Raw genomic sequence first — 21,883 nt, 5'->3', positions numbered from 1 at the left:
GTGTAAGGTCCTTTATGGAAGAGTCCTATAAAGCAATGGTTCTCAAAGCCAGTCCACTGCTTGTTCAGGAAAAGCCCCTGGCAGGCTGGACTGGTTTGTTTACCTGCCGCATCTGCAGGTTCGGCCGATCGCGGCTCCCACTGGCCGCGGTTCGCTGCTCCAGGCCAATGGGGGCTGCGGGAAGGGTGGCAGCACGTCCCTTGGCCCACGCTGCTTCCCGCAGCCCCTTTTGTCCTGGAGCAGCGAACTGCGGCCAGTGGGAGCAACAATTGGCTGAACCTGCGGACGCAGCAGGTAAACAAACTGGTCTGGTGCGCCAGGGGCTTTCCCTGAACAAGCGGCGGACTGGCTTTGAGAACCACTGCTATAGAGCATAATAGCAAATGAGAACCTTTCTAAAGATCTTTTTCATCTGTCCTATAGGATTTAATTCGTTATAAAATTTTGGGGGGGGGTGGTTCTAAAAGGCCTACAGAAAGTGTCTTTCTGTCATATTCCATAGGCTTTTGGGAGTAAATTTTAGACAGCCCTATTACATTTCTATAGGATCTAATTTATGTCATCCCTGGTAAATTTCACTGGACTCTTCCAGAAAGTGTGGCACGGCATGTATGTTCTTAGGTGGTTCATGTGTTCCTAGAAGGAGAGGGTGGGGGCGTACATTGGGTGACTGGTGTAGGGCCATGTGTGTGGTTTGTAAGATGGTGTGGTTGTTGACAGGATATGTGTGTGTTTGGGGGGGGAGTTGGTGGCAGCATGGTGTCTGTGTTGGTGGGGAGGAGTTGGGGAAGTGGGCGTACGTGTGGGGTGGATGTGGAGACAGGTTTTTGTGTGGTTACAGGGTGTGTGTGTTTGGGGGGATTGGGAGGAGGAGATGTGTTTGTGTTACGGGGACACGGGGAGGTGAGGTGGAAGCAGGTGGTGTGCGTTTGTACTGGGTTTCGGTAGCTGGGTACGTGTGGGTGGGGGTGGAGTTGAGGTTGGGGAGGAGGATGTTTATGCAGAGTGTCTGCGTGATGGCAGCGTGAGTGTGGTTCATGGGGGTGAGTGGCTGTAGGGTATGAGTGGGAGAGATTGGGGAAGTGGGTGTGGGCAGCAGCGGTGCAGGGGGCATCAGATGTTCAATACCAACAGTGAAACCTTCTCTTTCTGACTTGTTGCCTAGATCTCCTATCCCCCAAGTGATGAGGAGGACAGCGATGACTCGGAGGGAGAGAACCAGGAGCTTGCTCAAATCGACAGAGGTAAAGGGACAAGGAAGTCAAGAAGATAAATCAGGGCTGCCATGGTGGAAGTGCGTTTTGCCTTGACCCTCTGCCCTGAAACAGACCTGCCTTCCAGTTCATATTATCCCTCCTGCACCACAGCCAGTTCTACTGTCCCACCTGCATCTTCCTAGTGGATGCTTTGCGTATGCTCCCATCTCCATGCACATCCTCCTTAACTTGACAACCTTTGCTCAGGAAGCCCTATGGGGCTGCTGGAAACAGCAGGGGTTGTAAACAGCAGCTCACAAGGGTATCAATAGAAAGGATCCTTTTTAAGCTCCCTGTACATGAACAGGTCCCAGCTAGTGTACAGTACACAATTGGACTAATTTCAGTTGTTCTGTTCGAGTGGCTTTAAGCCAGTCTTGCACCCACATATTCTGAGACCATGCATAGACCTTCTCAGTCCCTGGAGTAAGTCAGAGCAGCCTTGAAGTCAATGGGACTACTCACATCAATGAAATTGTGCAAGTGTTTGCAGGACCAAGGCCGCAGTTCTGTAAGCTGTTCACTAAGGGCTTGTCTGCACAGGGACCTACCTACTGCCTCTCAGGGAGGTGGAATAATGACAACAATGGGAGAACCTCTCCCGTTGGCGTCGGTAGTGTGCACTACACTGAAGTGCACAGTGGCGCAGTTGCAGTGGTGTGGCTGTGCACAGTAGGATTTCAAGTGTAGACACAGCCCTTAATCCTCCTTTAAAAGGAGTGAAGAAAAAGTGAACTAATTCCTCTTTACTTCTGAATGAGGCTATCCACGTGGCGGGGTGAGGTTCATGCACTTTAACTTTACACCTTTAGTTAATTCAATTGAGTGTCCTTGTGGAGACAAGCCCTAAGTATCATTAACCTCCTGTTAAGGGCAGGGAAACAGTAGCTCAGGGAGGAGAAGGTCTCAGGGCAGGTCAATGGCAGAGCTTAGAACCCAGTCTTCTGACTTCCAATCCAGAGCCCTAGCTACTGGACAATGCTTTCTCTTCATAAGTTTCAGATAACAGACCTAGTTTTTATATAATATCATGTTACTCACAAAAAAGTACATTAAAAGAACATGATTAATGTTGCCAAGTCTAGCTCTCAGAAGATAAGAAGTGCTAGAAGTAAGATTGCGCGTGCTACCTTAAATCAGTCCCCTTGGGGGTATGCATTATGAGACAGTTTTTAATTACATGAGCACATACTGTTTTTTTTCCACAGGACCCGTTGCTCACTGAGTGCCCAGAATGTACAATGCTCACTGAATGAGAGCTCTTCAATATTTTGTTTTCTCATCATTGTTGAGTGTTCATTATTTACTGCATACCGTTCAAACCTTGCTGTGAAGATACAATGATTCATTTCCTCCTGGGTTTTTCTATGGTGCTCATCACTACAGTATCAGAGTGCTTCACAAAGAGTAATGAATTTATTTTCCCAACACACCTATGCCCCATTTGAGATACATAATACTTGATTTTTCAGCAAACTTATCATTGTATAGCACTTTCTATGTCCAAAGCACAGCTCCCATTGACTTCAGTTGCAGCTGTGATGAGCACTCACTTCTGCAGATGAGATCCCAGGTTTTCAGGTCAGGCATCCAGAAAATGAGGAACACATAATTCATGGCCACCTGTGAAAAGTTTGGTTGAAGTGATTTGCCCAGCACCATGTAAGAACTCTATGGCAAAAGCAGGAATAGAATCCAATTCTCTAGAATGGCGTTCAACTGCCTACATCATGAGTTCACTCCTTCTCTTTGCATAATCCCCTGCCTCGGTCACTACACACCTGATTCTGTTGAAGTGACTTTTAGTTATTTTTGCACTCCACATACGAGGCAGGAGTTATATAGGCCATAGTCTTCCCCTCCTTCACTACACAACCATGATTCATCTCCAGAGCATGGTCGATCCTGTGCACTGAATGAGGCAGGGTCCTGTGGAAAAAATAGTGTATGCTCATGTAATTGAGACCATCTCATAACGCATACACCAAGGGGGCCGACTTAAAGAAACACAGGCAACCTTACTTCTTGTGCTTCCTGACTTTTGCGAGCTTGACTTTGCAACCCTTCATATGGTTCTTTTAACTTAAATTGTTTTGGGGGTGCCATTTCGTAGGTTTTCTAAAAAGAAATAGAGAAAACAGAAATTCCATCATGTGGCATCAGATTAACACCCACGTGGGTCAGCAGCAGGGCAGAACCTTGAGATCTACAAGTGAGACCACTGCCACACGAGCTAACAAAGTTATGGATAGCAGTAGCAAGTTGCCATCCCCTCTGTGGACCAGCACGATAGGGGGATGAGACATATGGTCAATGGGTTTCATAGATATTTGCTGACAGAAGAGGAATGTGAGACTCGGGAATCTTGGGTTCCATTCCAGGCTCTAGAGAGGATTCCAGACTCTTCTGCCCATTTCTTCCCAAACTTGACCCCTTCTACCCAGTACAGTCCTGTCTCTTCCCCGCTTTGGCTCCTTGTCCCACCCCATTCTCCTCACTTAGCCAATCCCTCTCTCCAGTCCCCAGGCTTCTTATCCCCTCTAAGTCTGCTTGTCCAGCAAGTCTTAGACTCATCCCTCCAGACTCCTTGTCCCACTCCCTGCACCCCATCTCCTTCCCCACTCTTTTTTCTTCTACCAGCTCCCTGTATCAATCTTCTTGCCCAAGCATTCCCAGTTTCTTCTCCCAGAAGCTCCCAGTCTTCTTGCCCAAATAGTCCCAATCTCCACTTCTCCCAGACTCCTTGTCCTCACTCTTCTTTGCTCCCCAACTCTGAGGTTTGGCTCTTGGCCCCTCTGCATTTGAACAAACAGCTTCCATCTCCACACTGTCTGGACCCAGCAGGGGAGTCATTGAGAGCTCTCAGCTCCAAGGGCTGGTCCACAGCTGCTGGAAGTGCAGGGGAAATCTTGCTCAGCCTTCAACTGGAGCAGGCCCAGTGCAATGAAATCTCTGGAGAATTTAGCTGCAAAACTCTAGCAAGCCTCTGCTGAGCTTCCGTGGATTCATTTTTTGGAGGGGGGGCAAATCTGGGTGGATTTTTATGGGGAAGGCAAAAGGCATATCCCTGACATAAAGGGCTCCCCATGCCAAATTTTAACTCCCTGCTCTGCGAGGGCACTAGAGCTTCTCAAAGAAAAGGTCAGCGGAATTTTTTAACACTGGCAAAACAAATGTGTTTTTCCCTAGCCTTGTTCTCGGAAACTAGTTGACCATTTTGGCTGAAGTTTTCCAGAAACATTCAGCCTGAGGTCGACGCCTGGCATGGAAAATTTTAGCACAAATGGTTAATGTTTGGCAAAGTTATAAGCAACTGAAAACAGGATCTAATAATGAAGTGTTCAGCGACTTTAATAATTGGAGGCGGGTTGGTAGTGCACACATAACTCAAAAACACCGCTTCAGTTGTTAGAATCTTAGGAAAATTCTTTTAAATAACACTACTTTTAAGTCCCATATCTCACAGAGTCAGCCACTGGAAGGCAACGTCATCCACTTGTTCACATACACAAAACCAGCACATTATATAGGGACCAGCTTTTTAATAGATTCAGGTGCTGAAATAACTGGTGTGTCAATTCACTTGCTGTACAGTCTGTGTCCAACTGGTGGTTCTCCGGCTGGGATCCAGTGAGCCAGCTTAAAGTTGAGCTGCGATCTGTGGACTGCCAGCCATATGCTAATGAGCAATTGAGGCGATTATTTGGAAGAGCAAGGAGGGGTGATCAGAAGCTAATGGGCCTGATTGTATAACAGGTGTGCTTCAGACCTGACCTACCACTCACATTTCTCCTCCCTCCCTCAGAGAGAAGACGGAACTGTGCACTGACCCCTCTTGCGACCAATCAGCTCCAGAACCAGGAGAATCAATGCTGTAAGGTCCGGGCCCTTTTCCATGCTAGTCTGGATCGCCACAGCTCAGAAGAGGAATTGGAGCGCATCAACCGAGAGTTTGCCACCGAGAAGCGGAAGTGGTCTCAGGTCAGCAGGCTTTCTTGCTGTGGTGACAGCAACAACACATCCTCCAGTGACGAGGAAGTGAAGAACTTGTGTGGCATGTCCTTCCGACCCGTAGTGGAACAAGCCGATGGTCTGCATGCTAGCCCCAGCCCCGTGCTGTTCAGTGCCTCCCCTCCTAAGAGACTCCAGCCCCTGGTGCGGAACCCAGCCTCCAGGCCTCTGATATTCACAAGTGTTGGGGCCGGCTTTGAGCAAGTCATGCCTTGTAAGAGACACCGACAAGGCTACGGGGACAAAGTCAGCAGACCCAGCCTTGACCTGGAAAAAATGCAGCAGGTAAGTCAGCTTCACACAGGAAAAGTCAGCAATTCACAGGGGAGAGGCAATGCTTGATTTAGTCCTCAATGGAGCACAGAGATCTGGTCTAACAGGTGATTATAACTGAACCCTGCTCGATAATAGAGACCATAATATAATTACGTTTAACATCCTTGTGGGGGCAGGAGGGAAACACCAAAGAACACCACCACAGCAGCATCTAACTTCAGGAAGGGGAACTACATAAAAATGAAAAGGCTAGTTACATTGAAATTAAAGGGAACAGTCACAAGAATGAAATGCCTACTAGCTTCATGGAAACTTTTTAAAAAATACCATAATAGAGGCTCAAATTAATTGTATACCCCAAATTAAAAAGAATAGTAAGAGGACCAAAAATGCCACCATGGCTAAACAACAGAATAAAAAAAGTGGTTAGAGGCGAAAAGGCATCCTTTAAAAATTGGAAGTCAAATCCTACTGAGGAAAATAGAAAGGAGCATAAACTTTGGCAAGTCAAGTGTAAACATATAATTAGGCAGGCCAAAAAAGAATTTGCGGAGCAACTAGCAAAAGACTCAAAAACTAAGCAAAACAAATTTTAAGTACATCCAGAAGCAGGAAGCTTGACAAACAACCAGTGGGGCCACTGGATGATTAAGATGCTAAAGGAGCACTTAAGGAAGACAAGGCCATTGTGGAGAAGCTAAATAAATTCTTTGTATTGGTCTTCACTGCAGAGGGTGTGAGGGAGATCCCCATACCTAAGCCATCTTTTTAAGTGACAGATCTGAGGAACTGTCCCTGATTAAGGTGTCAGTGGAGAAGATTTTGGAACAAATTGATAAATTAAACAGTAATGTCACCAGGACAAGATGGTGTTCACTCAAGAGTTCTGAAGGAACTCAAATATGAAATTGAAAAAATACTAACTGTGGTATGTAACCTATCACTTAAATCACCTTCTGTACCAGATGACTGGAGGATAGCTAATGTGATGCCAATTTTTAAAAATGGCTGCTGAGGCGATCCTGGCAATTACAGGCTGATAAGTCTAACTTCACATGAAGTCAAGCAATGTACAGAGTTACTACCCCTACCTCAGCAGCAACCAGGCCAGTTGCATCATCAGTCCATCCCTCTTCTCCTCTCTAGAATTTTAGATCTGTGGTCAGCTAGGACTTCTTGTTTGAGGTAAAGGCTCCATTAACTATATTGACTCTGTGCAACACAGTTGAGCAGTTCTGATTTCCATCCAATAAGAGGGCAGAGGAGACACAGCCACACTAGCCAGTTCATTGCACTATAGAAAGCCAGATTCAAATTGGTTGACTTCAGTGGAGTTATAGCTACTATTTCCAGGTCTTAGGTTCACCCACAACATTCAGTTATTCAGAGGCAGGGATTGTTGGTAGCCCAGTATTGTTTTTAAGTCTCATTGTATGAATAAATGTAGTTCTGTAAGTCAGACAATGTTGGATCCCTTTCTAAATGTTTTGGACTCTTGAGCCTACTTCTTCACTGACTCGTATGGGTTTTGTTCAGTGTAACTATTGACTTAAATGGCATTGTTCCTGATTTCACAATGTTGTATCAGAGCAGGATCAAGACATATAAATCACTGGATCTTGCATGACTCTTATTGAGTATTAAATAAACTTGGTATTTATGGGCTGGATAGATATCCTGCTTCTGGTAGGACTGGCTGTTCTGTTTCATGCCTGTTTGATCTGTCTCTTTCACTAGAATATTATTCCAGTGTTGAGTATCTCAACTCTCACTTTATTATTTGCTTTTCTTCCTACACTGATGTAGTGTCACGTTTTAAAATTCCACCAGGTGGAAAATGGGTGTCATATGCCTCTGGACATCTGGTGACCCTAGTGGAGTGCAGTAGGTTAACGACAGAGCCTCTTATTTTAATTCTGAATTTCCTGCCTTCAGGCCTCTAACTCAGACTTTTCCTGCTCTGTTTTTTGCCTTGGTGTACTGAATTTAGCCTTGTTAACAAGGCCCCTTTTCGACTTGTGTGAGGGTCCCTCTAAAAGAAAGATCAAATTTGTTCTGTATCTTTAAAAAAAAAATACAGAACAAAGGGCCCTTTTTTTCATTGTCTCCAAGACATCATCACCCCTATCACAATAGCTGTCCCTCTCCATCACGGCTGGCATCATGTGCTCCATGAATGCATAATGCCCAGCCTCGTGATTTCAGCACATTACCCCCATCCGCCCACCTCTCTGCCCTGTTCAATGAGCAATTAATGACAGAACATTCAGAGGGCCCAATTCTGTACTCCTGGTGCACCCAAAACTTCCACTGATGCCTACAGAAGTGTTAGCTGGGCAAGGAGCACAGATCAGGGCCCTGCATAGTTAGAGAAGAAAAAACAGAAGAGCCAGTGCTCAGCTGAGCAAAATGCATCTGTTTTGGGAGGGGTGTGTGTGTGTGTATGGTTGGAGAGACCGGGACCCTTTCTTGGGACCTGACACATGTCTCTAATCTCAGAGTCAGGGGCATGAATTGGTTCTTCCCATGGTCACTGCGCAGCACCATGATTACGAGTGTGCGCTGGCAAAGGGTGAACTTCAAAAGGGTTGGAGGCTCCTTGGATTCAGCTTCCCAAACTGCTGAGGCTTTTCGGAACCCGTGAAGTGGAGCTGGGGAATCTTCTCCTCACCTCCCTTGCTGGTTTATGATGAAAATGGCTCAGTAGGCTGTGACCCTTGCCTCTAGAGAGAGAAGGGCTACATGGAGGGTCACAGTGAGCCTCTCAGGCTAGCGAAATCTGCCAGGAAACGGAGTACCCATGGAGATAAGGACAGAGCTTTGTCACAAAAATGTTTAGCACAACAGGGTCCTGGGCCCTGATGGGGGGAGCTCCTAGATGCTACAAGAATACAAATAATGGACTTTGAGTCTGAATTCCCCTCTCTCCTCTGGAGGTATGGTGCCCTTGGTTCAGGACTGATACACATTTCTGAAGTACAGTGTATGGGGGAAGCTTGCCCTGCTCTTCTCACACTTTACCAGTCCTGTAGATAACCAGAGGACTCTGGCCTGGCCTCTCAGTCTAACCTAAACAGATGGAGTTTTAAAAGAAAATCATTCTGGGCAGGTGTCTGGCCATCCCTTCCCAGCATTACATGACAGCGTGATGGTGCCGCATTGTGCCATAGCAACGAGCTTCGACAAGTGGCAGTCCCATTCCTTGCCATGCCTGGTTGCCACACAGTCTCTGCCTTTTGGAGCTGGCATGATGCAGTCAATAAACTTTCTTTGCTACTGCAAAGGATTCAAAAAATTTAGCCCAGAAGATCTTTTCCCATTCTTTCTTTTAATTGGGCTGAAATGCCCTGGCATACACAGGCACACACAGCTCCAGTGAATAGCCGGTCCCAGCTGCCGTTTGATCATTGTCCTTGGGCAGCGTTCATGCCAGCTGCATGCATTTCAATGAGGGTTGTGCATGTCCCTGAAAGGCTGGGGCCACTGTTGGCCTCTGGGGTTGGGTGCGGTGTTTATTTGGAACTCCCAAACTCTGGGCAAGTCACTGCACCTCAGTGCCTCAGTTTCTTCATATATGAAAGGGGATAATATCTAACTCCCAGAGGGTGATTTGGCATCTAATTCATTCCTATTTGTAAAGTGCTTTCCAATCCTCAGATGCAAGGGGCTACAGAAGAGGAAAACATTATCTGGTGTTTTCATTCGAAGTGTATCCTAAGGGAGAAAGGGAGTTCCCCCTGTTGACTTTGTATCCTCTCTGGCGGGCGGACAAACCTTCAGTGTGCGAGCAAACCAAGCTGGGAGGACGGCCTAGTGATGTCATACCAAATGTGAAGGATCTGAGAAACATCTGCTCCACTGACTACTCAGGCAAGCCTCTCCTCTGGACGTATCCACGAAATCCACCCTTTAGCTCCTTTGCTCCAGCTTCTGTATGGCTGCAGGTCACATTGCCACTCCTTTCTCCTGCTGACGCATACTTGCATTTCAGGTGAAATGAACCTGCCATGTGGGGCAGCATTGAAAGCTAACCTGGCCCTCATACTGGTCATATGAAGGAGCAGAGAAAGAGTGGGAAGTGTGCGTGTGCGTGCGTGCGTGTGTCTGCCCCAGTGTGATGGGAATTCAGCACCCATTTAGCTCTAGTTGCTGAGCTGTAAACATGCAGCTGATTTCACTGCATTAAGTAAAAGGGGACTATGGGATGGTGGTGATTTACAAATCCCCAAGGCGGCTGGGGCTTGCCCTTGTCTGATAAATGGAGACCGGAAAAGCGGCCTCTGGACAGAGAAGGCTCTAGAGGTCACCAGTCTGAATCAAGCCCAGGTTGTTAATGACTGAAAATTATTACCGTCTGCTGCAGAGGCCCTGCGAGCCCATTGGGGGCCCTAAGCAGGAGTATTTTTGTGCCTCCCCAACACATACTAAATAGTGAATAGGGGCCCCTTTGAGCTGCTCGGGATCCGGCCTAGACTATTGCTTAAAATGCTTATCTGCTGGCTCTTTTGAACCCTTCATCTGCTGCTTGATGGATCCTGCAAAACAGCTGCCACAGTTGGTGTTAACTTGCCACTACCTATGTTGTTCTTTTTTTGTGGTTAAGTGGCAGACTTCAGTCTCCAGGGCCATACATCACGAAAATCCCTGGCCTGAGTTTTGCAGGAGCTCGGACCAGATGATCCCAGTGGTCTCTTCTGGCCTTAAAAATCTATGAATCTAGCCCCAACAGCTCCTATTGGTTTCAGTGGAAGTTGTGATTATTCAACAACTCTGAAAATCAAGCTGTTGACCGAGTGGCATAATGATAGGCACTGGAGTTTGAAAATGTAGGCCTTAGCTGCTGTTGTGTCTAAGTGCTGCTCCGCTTCCTAGTTGGAGCCATATTGTGAGAAACCACGACAGCAGCAGCCTGATCTCCAATGCACCATCAGTGTCCTGATTCCTGCTTTTCATAACCCTCTGGCCTCTGCAATTATGAAATCCTGGATTCCCTCCCCAAATTGCATCTTGCAATTCCGCCTTATCACAATGGGGGAGTCTCCTGCTGCTCTGTGCTCCTCCCCCCAGCCAACTTCTGGGATAATATGCCAGGCACAACGAGGGGTTCAGAGCATTATGTGGGGGCTTGACTGCTGTGAGGCAATCCTAGGACTGTAGCAGTTTCGGACTGAAAAGATTTATTAGCTCATCCGATCCGTCAAGCCTACAAAGATCTATAGCCCTGCAGCAGAGAAGGGATCAGACATTACCACACTCACTGCCCACGAGGAATGGCAGATCGTTCCCATTCTCTCTCCCGCCCCTTGTCTGCGTTTCCCTGGAGGAGGCAGGGAGATAGCGGCTGTTCTGTCCTCTTGGTCCAATGTTTACTGGAGAGAATCTCTGTCTCTGTGCCCTCAGAGCTGACGTCTGGTTTGCTGATTAAGACATTTATAGAGTCCGTGTAGGCAGAGAGCAGGGGAGGGAGGGAGGGGTGCCATCTGAGAACACCCAGGTGCAGGGAAGTAGAGAGAGGCTCAATGGGGAGGGTGTGGGCACTTCCGCCCTGCCTCTGTGGAGGTGATTATAATTCTGCCAGCCAGCAGCTATCTCTCTCTCTTCCGTTGTGCCCTGTAAGTGCACTGTGGATGGTTATCATAATGGAATGCCTGGGAGATGTTTTCTGTGCAAACACACATGACAATGGAAGCTCTTGTGCGCTGGCACAGCTGGTTGAATCGGAGTAGGAGGAGAGCTGCTTCTCAGCTAGAGATCAGCCACTGTTCTGCAGGAGCAGCAGCTCGCTTTGATCAGCAAAGCTGCCTCTGAGCATGGGTCACCACGAATCCTTTGGTGCATCTCCATCTCAGTGACTCACCTTTCATAACTTCTCCTGCAGCTCTGATTGGCAGTGCCTCCTGCTGTTCCGGTCGTGGGCTCCCTGCACACAGCTCTCTGGGTGCACATCAATAATCCTGATTTATGAGCACCCCTCTGCTCTTCCAGTTCCTGACCCCCGGTCTGCTCTGCTATTGCCCCTCAGTGCTGACTTGGAGCAGCTGCTGCTGCTCCTCCATTTCTAGGTCTCCTTATAGCTGTGCTGCTAATGAACCCAGTTCCCACCTTCTAGCATCTCCTGTTATTCCAGCCACAATTCTACCAGCGCACTTCAGTCCTGATGTGGAATATATTTGCTATTCCATTTCTGGGCCCACGCATCTCTGCTACTGTCCCTCAGTGCCTTCCTTCTGGTTTAGGTCCTGGCCTATCTTGAGCCAGTTAAGAGTTGCTTTTGTCATACATGCAATGGAAGTAGGCTGAAAGAGAATGGATGGGTGAGTCTCGGCATGGGTGCCTCTGTCAGGAAAAGACAGCTGTGCTTCCATCTTGTTCTCCCTAAGGGACCAGCAACACAGCATCGCCTCCTCTGTGCTTTCCGTCCCTGTGAGCTTGTGCAACTGAGAAACCTGCATGGCGGATATAGCTGTTCTGAGCGTCATGCTATCTTACCACCATGCTTGCTGTTATCAGCTAGCAGCAGCAAACTCATGTCTGTTCCTTCTGGGAGCATCTGGAGCCTGTTGCCCTGATGAGCTCCTGCTTTGGTTCCTGACTGAAGGCAGGATTAGACGTCTCCTGAGGGAGCAGGAATCAGTCTCCTGAGATCTAGTGGTCACCTACCAAGCGGGAGGTTACATTTGGATTAATAGTCCCAGTCTCTCCTTCCCCAGGACAGCAGAGAATGGGAAACAGTAATGCATTCAGCCCCTATGGAGAAAGGCAGTGATCCAACAGCGACCCCTTCTGGCTACGTAATGGCGGCATCAGCAAGTCCCCAAGAGAGTCTTGTTCAGTCCTCACGATGCTTGGGGCTGCATTGCAGGGTGTTGAGAAGGGAAGGAAATGGGATGTGCATGGGCTGGGGGAGAATGAGTTGAAGGGTATGGAGACCCAGAGGAGCTCACTGAGGAGCAAGAGAGGAAGCCATCTTGGGTGTATCGGGATCTTCAAAGAGACAGTAATAGCACCTGGCATCAGGGACACTAAACTGTGAGCCTGAAGTTGAAGTTACTGGCTTTTAATTGGGGTTGGCAGGCTGGCTGGAAACCTTTCCAGCCCTGCTGTCTGGTGCTCTGGCTGCAGGCCAGAGGGAAAGGAGGTCAGATGGGCACATTAGCATGGATATTTCAGACATGATACAGCACAGGGCAATGTCCGGAGTGTTTCCAGTATCTATGATTGGGCAGGAGGTGAGATGTATATGTGCCTCTAAGGACCAAACCCGTGAGATGGGGTGATCTAGCCCAAGTTACTGGTGAGAGGTGGCCTGGCCTGGCTGGTGAATGGCACGTGACTTTGCCCCCGAGCAAAAAGACAGGCCGCTCACTAAGAGGCTGTTGGGGAATCTGCATGGGGGAGGAGCGTGTTGGGGTCTGAACCTTAAGTGTCTTTGTCACTCAGTCATATCGTTGCATATGGCAGGGCTTGGCAAAGCCTGACTCCTCCTCCTTCGCTGGGTCCTTGTCTGCCAGCATCTGGAATTGTCCGTGTTGGACTGGCAGGCTGTGTGCAGGCCAGACAGGTTCTTGGGGGTGGGGTTGTAAGTCGAGGGCTGTCCTAACACAAAAGTGACTTGGTTTAAATTTGTGACTCGAGGAGGAAAGAGCGACTTTCACTGCGTGGATGCAAGGGTGGATCCTTAGGAGCAGCGGTCCACTGGGATTTCCCTCCTACTCAGCTATCTGAAAATGAAGTGCTTCCTTTCTGCAGAGGGTTTCCCAAAGGCGTTCTTTCAACCCAGCCCAGGAGGACAATGCCAGCTTTCTCCCTGGCTTTGGACTTGCCCCAGCTGGCTCTGCGGTCTCTGGCGGATTAAAAACTTTTGCTGGAACCTGCTTGTACTTTTCTGCAGGACAAGTTAGTAGATGCTACTTGGGAATGTACAGATGGGGTCTGACCTGTGCACTATAGCTCTTGGATAGAGAGAGGAGAGGGTTGGGTTGTCCCACTGACATTCTCCTTGGCATATCAAGGCTAGGGAGACAGCTAGGATTCTGAATGAACTGTTTGTCTGCTGGGCCCAACCCACTCTGGTGTGGGTGCTTCATTGTGATGCAAATACCGCATGTTTTCTGCACACTCCTTATTGCACTGTGGGAGGAGGAGAGGGCAGGCAGCTCCTCCATATGCTATTGCTGCCCATGTTGTATTTGTTCTGTGGGTGAATCGATTTCAGTTTCCAGGCCTGGAAAGCCACACCTTTTGCTAACATTGAAAGCCTGAGCCCCAAATGGAATTCCCAGGGGAAAGCATTTGATGGCTGAGGACCAGGAGGTGTTTGGGCAATGGAAGGCACGTGGCTGTTGAAACATGCTCAGCTATTCTCCACATAGTTCAGCTAATCCAATATTAGTATTAGCGATATGTTGCACTTTGACTTGCATCCGAGGGTCTCAAAGCACTTTACGCTCATTAATTAAACCTCACAACACCCCTGTGTGTTACTGTGTATCTCCATTATATAGATGGGGAAATTGAAGCAGAGAGGTTATGGGACAGATTTTCAAGAGACCAGCTCCTATTTAGGCACCTAACTCAGTGGCCAGACTTTTGAGATGGGAGTAGTAGGAGCTGGCTGCTGAGCGCTCTTGGTTGTAAGTGGCTTGCCCAAAGTTAGAGAGAGTTGGTGGCAGATGTGGGAGCAGAACCCCAAAAGACATATCTTTGCTCTAGTCATTATACCCACTCCCTCCAATAGCACCCTCTGCACTTAACTGACAGCACCAAGCATTGCTGCAATGAGACAGATGTGTCTGGATCACGTAATCTCCCCATGGAGAGATCCTGGGTGCAAGAAGAGCAGGGAAGTGAGGGAAAGATTGCGGCTTGGATATGGAAGCAGTAGAAACAGGATGGTCTCATGATGATATGGGATTAGCAAATAATGCCAGGCTTTTGCACTCCCCTTGTGCCACAACAGAATTAGAGAGACTTATTACAGAGCTTGCCTATGCCAAGTTGGAGAGTCTCTGTCGTTCCAGTGTGATGGGCAGGACTGGCTGTGCCATCGGTCCTGTAACTAGTGTTAATACTCTTGGAAATAATCTTTTGGAAAAGCTTTGGCTTGGGAGCCTGTGCAGCCCAGCTGTTACTAGCACAGATGTCCTAGCGTGGGCTGAGTTCCTAATTTTTAAAGTTACAAAACTGCACCTTTGTGGGCCCATCTTGCCTTTCTTGCACCCATTGAAATCAGTGGGTGTTTTGCATTCAGGACTGGGACCTATGTGTTTGAACCCCTATGCTGAGATTTTTAAAGCCTTCTTTGTTGGTTTAACTCTGCTCCCCCTGGAGTTAGGCTAATGCTGAGTGCCTTTGCCTTTGAAAAATCTCACCCGGCTCTATTCCTGTACACATAGCTCTTTGGTGAGCTGCAGTTAATGTGGAGAAAGGTCAGGGGTTGAAAAGAAAACCCCTGAAAAGCAAAATGTAGTTTTAAAGTCACGCATCGAGAACATGTAGGATTTCTGCTGGCTAAAGGGAAGCAAAAAGAATAAAAATTGGAGAGTAGAGCTGGGAGATCTCCCCCGCCCCATACCCTTCATGCCTATTTCTTATCCAAAGTGGTCTCACATAGGAATGAGCTTGCAAAGCTTGGAGTTCTCCTGTAGGGCTGTAGGAATCCTGTAACCTGTGTTGTAAAATTTATGGCCATGCCTATACCAGGGAAAAAAGGTGTGTTTTTTACAACGAGATAGTTAACATTGTAAAATCCTAATATAGGCAGGTCAACCTGTAGTTTTACCTCTGTGTAGCTGGTTAAGGTGAACCCTAGTTGCCCAGGTACATCAAGGTAAAACTACAGCTTGCCCTGCCTATATTAGGATTTTATAACGCATTAGCTATCTTGTTGTAAAAACACACACTTTTCTTAGTGCAGATATCACCTTTGGCTACTCCTGCAGAGTTTGCAAGCTCTGTAGGATAGAAATCCCCTTGTACGTTCGCCAAATACTCTTGCAGGCTTTGGCTTAACGGTGCATGGGGCAAATGTATTCAGGAAGCATCTGGCAGGTTGGTAGATAATTTCTGAAGCTCATATAACTGGGCCTGCACTGTGGAAATGTCCACAAAGTGAGAGCACCTCCGATTTTGCCTCCACCCCACCCCGTTTTATTCAAATACCTTGTCCAGTTTTCCTGGATGGATAAATTCTGTGCTGCTGTAGGTTTACGCTTGTGACATTGCAGGCAGGGTGGTTTGGTGAAGCTGTTGGAGATCAGGGAGTATAATGAGGTTTATAATGGAAGGCTTGTTTCAGCGTTTACCTCTGAGGAGTCTAATGTCACTCTGTACCAGAGAAAGAGACGAGACGCTTGCTCACCGATGCAGAGAGAAAGAACACACTCTGCCCAGCTAGGTGAGAAGACTATAAGTTCAGTGTATCTTAATGCAAACCTCCAAAGCAAAGCTGGAGTGCTTTGTTCAGTACTCACTGCCTGACGTGTCGCTGTGATATCATGGTGGGTGCTATTTGGCTGTCGTTTATTTATAACACAAAGGCACCATGGGCAAAGTGTTTTTAAAACATTCTTTCAGTTTAATCAGGGTTCTCATCATTCCCTAAATCACACATTTAGCCCTTTGGAAATGCTTTTTGGAGTGAGTCTAATTGTCAAGGATGGAATTGGTGCCACATGGAAAATGCTTTCAGGGCTTTTGCAAAATACATTGTGCACTGATCAAGATAGCGATAGTACAGAATCCTCTTAAATATGCTTGTCTTTTCTCCAATTTTGATCATCACCATAATGTTCTTTCTGTAATATCTAACTGAGTCATCCTGCATGGGGTGCTTGAAAGGCATTTTATTTTGCCATAATACTTCCCTTCTGCTCGCTACATTTTGCAAGCTCTCCAACTACAGGCAGATGCTCTGAATATTCTACAGGGAGACCTCAGAGATGGGTGAAACCATAAACCACAAGAGGTTGAAAAATACCAGGTTATTTTCCTCCCAGTGCGGCTGCTGGGATGTGGTGGGGCTGTTGGGTGAGATAGAAAGCAGCAGGAGTTAGCAATTTTGAAACTTGCATACATTGCTCGTTCTGCAGTACAGAACTCTCCACTAAATTCAGCCACTGGTTTCTTTTTCCTCCAAACTTCTGGGTGCAAATCATTTGTATTAAAAGACACAGGCATGCGTGGCACGAGTTTATATATATACACACACATAATCTCATGCCTTTTTTTATCCTAATGTCGTTAGACGTAAGGGCCAAACACAACTTGTGAAGTTCAGATTTGCATCTGTACTCTGAATGTTGTTTTTATGGACTGAATCAAAATCTTGGCTCTAAATGCATCACGAAGGCAGCTGCTTGTTTCAGTCAGGGTATTCGGAATGAATTTGCTTGAAAGAAGGCACTGACATACACTAAGATCACGAATGCAGAGGAGGCAGAAGTAGTTTCAAGAGAGGTCTGATGATGTCCAGATGAATCTCTCTTGCCATAAGAAGTTTAAAATGGTGTGACATGTGGCGGCTGATGTGTGCTAACCGCCAGGGGCAAGGATAATGGCTGAAGCTCAGTCCTGTATGGGTTGAAGTGTGTATGTGGGTACGGGGAAGAGTGCTGCCTATTGAATTGCCCACTCCACTTCCTGCACTAGCTAGCTCCTGTTGACCTGATTCTCCACCACCGTGCACCACCTGCAGTGATTTAGAACGGAGCAAAGTGGATGTAAAATGCTACCCGATCCAAATAGTGCTTGGAGGCTACAGTGATGAGGGCCATATACATACATGCATTGAAAGACAGACAAAGCGTTAGGCAGTGGAATAGCAAGTCCAGTGTGTTCCATCGTGATTACTCAACCAGGTGCATGGTCTAGCCCTTTAGCATGTGAGATCAAACTCCATCACAGCCCAACGTGCTATTGCCACAGATGGTGCCCTAACCCTTGCCAGCTAGTGAAATGATCTTGATGTGAAGCAGGTGCAGGCAGGGTTCCGTTGCATTCAGGCCTCATGCAAGTCTTAGGCAGCCGAGCAACTGCTGGGGAGACTGTTCTGCAAACACAGTGGTTAATTACGTGTCGTATAAATGGATTAGCTCACTGGAGAGTGAGATCTTTTTATCCTATTAGCCAGCCAGCAACTCCAGTGTGTTCCCCTGTGTCGTTATTATGTACATGGTGTTCAGAAGGGAATACGGGGGCAAGTGAATGGTGGAGAGCAAATGGGTTAGTCCAGCATTTCCCTCTATTGTTTATTATTTTATTTATTATTCTAGTCGTCGTCTTCTATTATTCCCATCCCCTGGTAGCTCATAATGCTATAAGAAGTAGTCCCTTCAGTCTGTTAATCATACTGGCCTGTAATTTCTAATATAGTACTTATTTATGCAAAACTGTGCTCATTTGCATACACAAATGAAGTTAATCCTTCATAAACAAGCCCAGTCATGTGAAGGTGAAAGGCTCGCTAAGACATTGATGGGCTGTCATGACGTGGGTGCGTGTATGTTGGGAGGGAGGGATGGCGCTTAGAGAGATCAAGCAAACCCCAGGGTCTCAGCAGCAACCTGTCTGTGTCTATTTTATGCAGCCTTGTTTTGGCTTTGCAGAGCCCTTGATGCAGTCAAAATAATGAGCTATGGCCTCTTCAAAGCTGTTCCACCACGCAGGCATTTAAATCTTAGGTGGAGATTTTGTGGGGGGGTTTGTTGACCCCCCCATAAATGGCTGTCTCCTGGGTTAACAAAGCAGCCTGTGGCAACATAAACTCTGTGGGCTAGATCCTGAGCTGAAGAGAGGAGAGGAAGATGGTCCTAAGTCACCTGAGGCTGCTGAAAGACCCCGGTGTAACTCAGAGCAATGTGAGGGCTACACTTTACACTGGCTGGAGAGATCCCATATAGGGATCTTTGTGTTGATCAAGGATCTGCTGAACCAAATGCCAGTCCCATACTTGACAAACTCTTCATACACCCCTCATATGTGGGGGAGGGGAATGGAGGCAGGTGCCACAGAGCTTGCAGTGCTGGTTGTATGCCACCTAGAGATTCCCCAGTGCTAGCTGCCCCTTTAGGACAGCCTTCTGGCTACTTTGAGCTGCCCCAGGGATCTGGCCCATTAAACACAAATACACAGTATTGTCCACCACATGCATTTAAAAATTGTAAGTCACAGTCCAAAAAATATGAGATTTCATAAACAGTTAACCGTTGGGTTGCTTTTATGTGTCTTCTAAGCCTTTAGGCTGCCCTTGCTTCTTGTTTTCAAGGTTTTTCTCTGCAGTCATAGCAGCTAGAAACTTACTTTAAAAAAGTGAAAGCTGAAATTCTCATGCAATCTGTTGATTCCAGCAGCTGGGGCTTTAAGAAACAAAACACCTGATATTATAAGGTGCTCAAAAATTGTGAGAGTTGACAGCAGTGAATACTTGAAACACCACTATAATGCTGGATTTAACAACATTCAGATTACAGGTTCCTTATTGCAAAAAGAACAGGAGTCCTTGTGGCACTTTAGAGACTAACAAATTTATTTGAGCATAAGCTTTCGTGAGCTACAGCTCAGCTACAGCTCACTTCATCCTTATTGCAGGTGATTGAGTCAGAAAGGACCAGATCAGACCAGACTCTCAGATCAGAGTGGCAAGGTTTCAGGGCTGGCAGTTGGGGGGGGGGAACCCTTTTCTGACCTTGCAAAGTGAGTAGATTTGGTCTGGAGCCACTGCAAGGCAATAAACATTGTCAATGGTGTTTACAGAGCCACTTTTCAGAGTACACCTGCCCTTTAAAGGGGCACTTGCTGTCAGATAATTTTAAAACTTAACATTTAGATCCTGATTTCTTTAAAAAGTTTTATAAATCTGATGTAATAACAGAAATCTCTTCAGAGTATGTAATGGATTTGTGACTTAAGCACTGGGCACCATTACTGTCTAGTTTGCATATGTATGGTATGGAGAAGAGAACTCTGAACGCACGGTTCCAAATTAGCAGCCTCAGCCACTTATAAGCTAATGGAGAATCTCAACTCTGTCTACTTATATGGCCCTTAATGCCACCCAGGGCTGTAAAGGGTTCTATCACCACCTGGCCTGTAATTTCAGGGTGCCGTGGTTCCATATCGCTATGGTTCAGATCCCTGACACCAGTAGCCAGCCCACAAGCATAAGGTCTTAGCCTGGTGCTCACCAGCCTAGTTACTTGTTGCAGGATGATACAAACAGCTCATCGTGTACCGGGTCTCCCCAAATCTGTCCTCCCCATGTTCTTAAGTACCAGACACGTTGATCATTCTCGTCTGGTTTGTAACCCCCAAAAGCGTGAAACCTGTCTTCCAGGTATCAATTCATTTTGGCACACATGCTCCACACAGTTTGCACAACAGAGACCTGTTTGGAATAAAAATAAAGCAAAAGTTTATTTAATAGAAAACCAGCAGATTCAAAGATGAAATAGCGAGGGAGAGGAAACATACACAAGTTACACAGAAAATAAACATAAAGATGCAACCTTAGGCTTTACACTTTGGTATTAGACAAAATCCTTTTTCTAATACAAACTACCTAATGCCTTTGAACAGGTTCCCAGAGTACCCACTAGCTATAAGAGGAATCCAGTATTCATGGATCCACCTAGATGTTGTTCTGAGCTGCTGGATGACCAGCCTCCATTCCAAGCCTCTTTTTAAAAGGCTTTTTCCTTTCTTCCCTGCCCCACCCCAGACCATGTTGCCTCATGGTTATTCAGAGTGGGGAATTCCCATCAAGGAATTCCCTCTTGACATGATTGCCAGGATGTCTGTGTCTTCCCATTAACATCATTTTTTGACCTGGGCTGGACATTGGATGGTTATTTGAAGCCAGTTCCATGTATGCATCTGACTTTGGAAGCCCAGCTCCTCGCTTAACTGTTCACCACCCTGCCAGGAGATGGAGTTGGAGTTTGTGGAGTTTTCTGTATACACAAATACATACATTCATAACCATGGTCTATATACATGTCTTGTGATGACCATTGAGTTCAGAATATTATAAGCTTTCATAAAATACCTTACTTGATATATATTATAATATAATACAGTTTGCAATCAGATGGTTTAACGACTTATTTTGGGGGTTTAAACCTTCTGTTTTCTCCCGGGGGGTTCCTTCAATTTTGATTTTTCATGAGTGCCTCACAATTTTTAATGTATTTCTCCTTCCAGCACTCCTGTGATGTAGGAAAGTGCTATTATCCCCAATTTTCAGATGGAGTATTGTGGCACAGAGCGAGTAAATGACTTGCCCAAGGTCACACAGGAAGTCTGTAGTGGAGCAGAGAATTGCACATGGAGTCCTAGGCTAGCACCCTAAGGCCCAGTACTAGTCTGATTTATAATCACTAGGGGTCCTCCAGCCACTAGAGGGCTACATATGCAGAAAGGCATCAGCAGGTCTGACTTTCCATTCTGCAGAGGGCAGTGTTGCATATATACATGAAGTAGTGCATTGCAAAGGTTCCTCAAGTTCTGGAGGGGAATGTTTGATTTGAAGCAATTGAAGGGATTTTATTTTGGGCGCCAAAAGATTACGTTTAGCAGTGCCGTTGAGGCTGAGGGAATCACCTTTTCCCGTCATAATACTCAGGGCCACAGATCTCCTTGATCACCAGGCATTTACGGGGGAAGAGAGCAGCAAACTACTAACAAAACGAGTTGGTTTCCACCTTTTGTTGATTCCCCAAGACCACTCCCTTTTTAGAAACATCTGTGCAGTATAGGGACATCTAAGGCCTGAACAGCATAACTGCAAAGACATATCATTACATCCTTGAGCCTCTTGTGCTCCGCATAATGCAGTCACCGCACCTGCGTTGCCTAAAAGCTGATTGCGTTTCTGGCAAGGGCTTAGTCTCAAGTGTAGATGATAGTGTCCCCTCCTAGTGGCCCCAGCCTGTATTGATTCTAAATCCCAGTGTTATTTGCAGGTTGGCACTCGTATCTGATTAACTTTAGAAATTCCCCCAGTATTCCCAGTACAACTGCTAGGCATTTGTGTAGATTGGTGCGTGCATCTGTGCTTCCTTCTCCTGGAGAAAACCTGCTCAGCTGTATGTAATTGTGTTGCCCAAAAAGCCTAAATAAGCCCCTCCTTTAACTTAAGTTGTAAGTGACCTTTATTTTGGGAGCAGAAGTTTCTGAATCCTGTCCCTCCTGCTGTCCAGCTAAAAGATAACTGTTGTCAAGGAAGTCTGCGGCTTGCAGTGATTTCTTTCCCGTCCAGGGACTACAGTGGAGGTTCCCCAGCCTGAGAAGTCCCTGTGTTGTTGTTGAAGGAACAATCCTGCATATACACCTTAATTTACTCT

The 21,883-nt window shown here is 46.7% G+C and overlaps 1 protein-coding gene across 2 annotated transcripts in view; it reads left to right on the top strand.

Moving 5' to 3' along the window:
- LOC119853162 overlaps positions 1 to 21,883 on the top strand; it is a 73,295-nt gene that overhangs the window by 21,776 nt on the left and 29,636 nt on the right. For both annotated transcript variants that reach the window (XM_038395821.2, XM_038395820.2), the window contains exons 2-3: positions 1,166 to 1,244; positions 5,062 to 5,552. In XM_038395821.2, the coding sequence (XP_038251749.1) occupies positions 1,166 to 1,244; positions 5,062 to 5,552 (570 nt within the window). The remainder of the gene's footprint in view (positions 1 to 1,165; positions 1,245 to 5,061; positions 5,553 to 21,883) is intronic.

This window comes from Dermochelys coriacea, chromosome 3 (assembly GCF_009764565.3).
Source record: "Dermochelys coriacea isolate rDerCor1 chromosome 3, rDerCor1.pri.v4, whole genome shotgun sequence".
NCBI lineage: Eukaryota > Metazoa > Chordata > Testudines > Dermochelyidae > Dermochelys > Dermochelys coriacea.
The sequence above is the reverse complement of the archived record's forward strand: the minus strand, read 5'-3'. Positions and strand labels throughout refer to the sequence as shown.